The sequence below is a fragment of the Pygoscelis adeliae genome, unplaced genomic scaffold (genome assembly GCF_000699105.1).
Source record: "Pygoscelis adeliae isolate BGI_AS28 unplaced genomic scaffold, ASM69910v1 Scaffold262, whole genome shotgun sequence".
In the NCBI taxonomy this organism is placed as follows: Eukaryota; Metazoa; Chordata; class Aves; order Sphenisciformes; family Spheniscidae; genus Pygoscelis; species Pygoscelis adeliae.
The window spans coordinates 1,555,290-1,558,354 of record NW_008824184.1 but is presented as its reverse complement, the minus strand read 5'-3'; the positions used below and the strand labels follow the sequence as shown (position 1 = coordinate 1,558,354).

The following is a 3,065-nucleotide window of genomic DNA, read 5'->3' as shown; positions in this document are numbered from 1 at the left end:
TCCTCTTCGCTAGGAAAAAACAGGGATTTTTTCCCTATTCTTTATGGGGCTGGGGTGGCCGCTCCTGCTCCGCGTGATCTTGGGCAAGTCCCTTATCCGCCTGTGCCTCCCCAAAAATGGGTGCCGGTAACATGGTGCTGCCCTTCCAGGGCACCCCATTAAATCTGCGTGCAGCCCCACAAGACCCCCTGCTCCCGGCCGTGGCGGGACCCTAAATCCCCAGCAGGAGTTTGCTGCTGCAGTGCAGATTGTGGAGGTGGCGGTGGGGATGTAAATGAACAATTTGCTTATTTAACTGACCTTGTCAATCAGAGCCTTCTGGTTTGGCACAGGAATAGTCACTGTATGAGACCAGCAGAGCACTAATTACCCCATGTGCTTCACTTTTTTTATATATATATTTTTCTATATTTTTGGAAGTTATCAGTGAAGCACAGGTGATCCTCAAATCTCTGCTGACTCTTCAGAGGCTGATGGAGAAACCCCTGCAATATTGCAGAGCGGAAAGTGGAGGATGGGAATTATTTTCCCCCCTTTCTGGGAACGTTGCACTTTTTTTTTTTTTTTTTGTGGCTTGCAGTTTGTGATTTCAGTGGGGTGGTTTTGCAAGCTCCCGTTTTCCATCCTCTCCTTGGGAAAACCTCCCCAGTCTCCTGTTGGAGTTTTACTGAGAGCTGGAGTCGCTTTGTGCCCTGTAAAGGTGCGTTTGCTGGGTCTGGGCTGAGCTCCGGTCCTGCTGGGACCCACGGGCAGCTCTGGGACGCTGGCTTCGGTGCTGGGATGGGCATGGGGCACCTTAGCGTTTCCCGCCAGGAGTGGTGGAGTCTGGAGCAGCATCTTCCCAGGGCAGCAGGTTTGGGAGGATGAATGGCCCACGGGCTGGGAGCAGCCCTGGTGCCCGCGGGCTGGGCTCTGCGGAGGGGTTTGGGGTTTTATGTTTTTGTGGGTGTTTTTTTTTGTTGGTTGGTTTGTTTGTTTTTAGTTCTGCAGGCAAGAGAAAGCCATTCAAATGCAGGTGCTGCAAGAAATGCAGGCGGGAGGCTGCTGCCGCGGGGGGATCCCGGCGGGGACCCTGTGCCAGCTCCGCTTCAGCGCTCTGCAGAGGAGATGGATGGGGGGGAAAATCCTGCAAATGGGAAATAGTTGAGCTCACAAAAACTTTCCCCCATTGGCAGGGGGTCCTAATGAAGGGGTGATTCGTATCGTCCTTGGTGCCCTGTGCTCTCCTTAGTGCTGCAGTAAAGCCAACCCCTTGGTGGATGGATTGCCTTTTCTCCTCTATTTCCACCTTAATAACTGTAAAGGGAGGCTCGACCTGAGCTTCTCCCTTTGCAAGCGATATCTTGTGGGCGATGCCATCCATGGACCCACAAGCTGCACCTTCTGCTCTTGTGGACCATCCCGAGATGGGTCCAGGCGTCACGGTGACTTGCAGCATAATTGCAGCGTTCCCCGGCACCCCACGGGCTGGGCAGGGGTGAGGGGCTGCGCAGGAGGATGGATCCTGCCCTGCCCTTGGCTGGAGGTCACTGCTCTGCCTGCGGTGTTCACCCTGTGTAAAAGCACTGGTTTTCCCCCAGAAGAGACGATGGGACGGATGGATCCGTCCCCGCGCCATGGGCAATGCTGGTTGGCATCGGCTCAGGCTTTGCCATCCAGTCCCTGACCCATGCAGTGAGTGGGGGCAGTGGGTGGAGGGGGAAAACCCCCAGAAAGTGGGGATAAATAAGCACTCATGTTCTGAATTTTACATCAATTTGTTTTTTAATAAAAACTGTCAGTTTTGCTGAAAGGAGAAGGGTTTGGAGAGGTTCCTTTTTGATGAATCTTCTGGAGATGAGTAGACAGAATATCATCTTTGGGTCCTGTTGCCGCATCCTCCTTCAGTGCCTCTCCCGGTTTCATTTTGCAAAAACTTCAGTAAACAAAAATGAAAAAGGAGGAGTTTTGTTCCAGAGGGAATGTGGTTTGGGGGAGGACGGCAAGACGTGCTGGGTTTTGGGGGGGGAAGTTTCCTAGTTTGTAGATTTTTCTCTGAAACAGAAACATCCTCTTCCCTCCCAGCTCTGAAGCGTCATAATTAATGTGAGGTTGGGTATCTCATTAATTACATCCACACTGAACGCGGCTGCGTTGCCCTCCTGGGAGGGTAGCGGTTGTAGGCTCCTGTGTCTTGTGCATGATACGAGACAGCAACTAAAGTGACATTCCTGTTCCTCTCCCGCTCCTCTTAATGCCAAAAATAAAGCCCTGCCTGGTGTGATTTTGTGTTTTTTGTTGTGGTTTTTTTTTTTTCCCCCCTACAGCCTGGCTGAAAGCACCAGGTTACCTTTGTCAGCATTGCTGCTATCTGAGAGCACGGGCAGACGAGCAAGTGATTGACTTCCCACGCGTTCTGAGTCGGCACTCATCGGCAGAGCACCAGCGTGCCCAAACTCGCTCTGCGTGTCCCTGCATCCCCTCGGCAGCCAGCGATGACCGACGCGGTGGTGGGTGGCAGCTCTGACAGCTGGATGTGCCCTAGCGACAGGACCATGTCTCTCCGGGCCAGGTGAGAGGAGGGGGCTGGGGTCACAGGGATGCTGCTGGTGCAGAAGGGAGGAGAGTCCCCGGGGGTGGGAGGTGATGCGGGTGCAGCCACCCCGGTTCCTCTTCGGGGGGACATTGGGAATTGGGTTTGCACCGGTTGGATGGGGACGTTTTGCCACGTTGCCTCCTAAACCGCCTGAGAAAGGTGGTGGGGATGGACCCACGGGTGTGCACGCACCCACGGGTGTGCACGCACCCCTGTGCTGATGAGGAGCCCTGTCCGTCCCGATGCCCTCCAATGCGGCTGCCGTGCAAGGGGGTGTTGCATCCCACCACGTGGCAGGTCTCCATCCTGGCTGGCTGGGTGGTGGCAGCACCCACGGATGGGTGCTGGTTTTGGGTGCCCGGATGATGCAGGGGCTGGGCGAAGCTTGTGTTCGGAGCTTGCTGCTCTGCGCCGCTTTGGAGGAGCAGCGGGGTCCATGGAGAGGGACACGCTGTCAGGGACTGTCAACCCCGAGGCGGGGAGAGCGCTG

General features: G+C 55.2%; 1 protein-coding gene across 1 annotated transcript in view; it reads left to right on the top strand.

The window, feature by feature from the left end:
• The first annotated feature begins 2,474 nt into the window (after positions 1-2,474).
• The window catches only part of RPH3A (rabphilin 3A), a 24,736-nt gene continuing 24,145 nt past the window's right edge, over positions 2,475-3,065 (top strand). The window contains exon 1 of the mRNA XM_009334447.1: positions 2,475-2,551. Coding sequence (XP_009332722.1) covers positions 2,475-2,551 — 77 coding nt within the window. The remainder of the gene's footprint in view (positions 2,552-3,065) is intronic.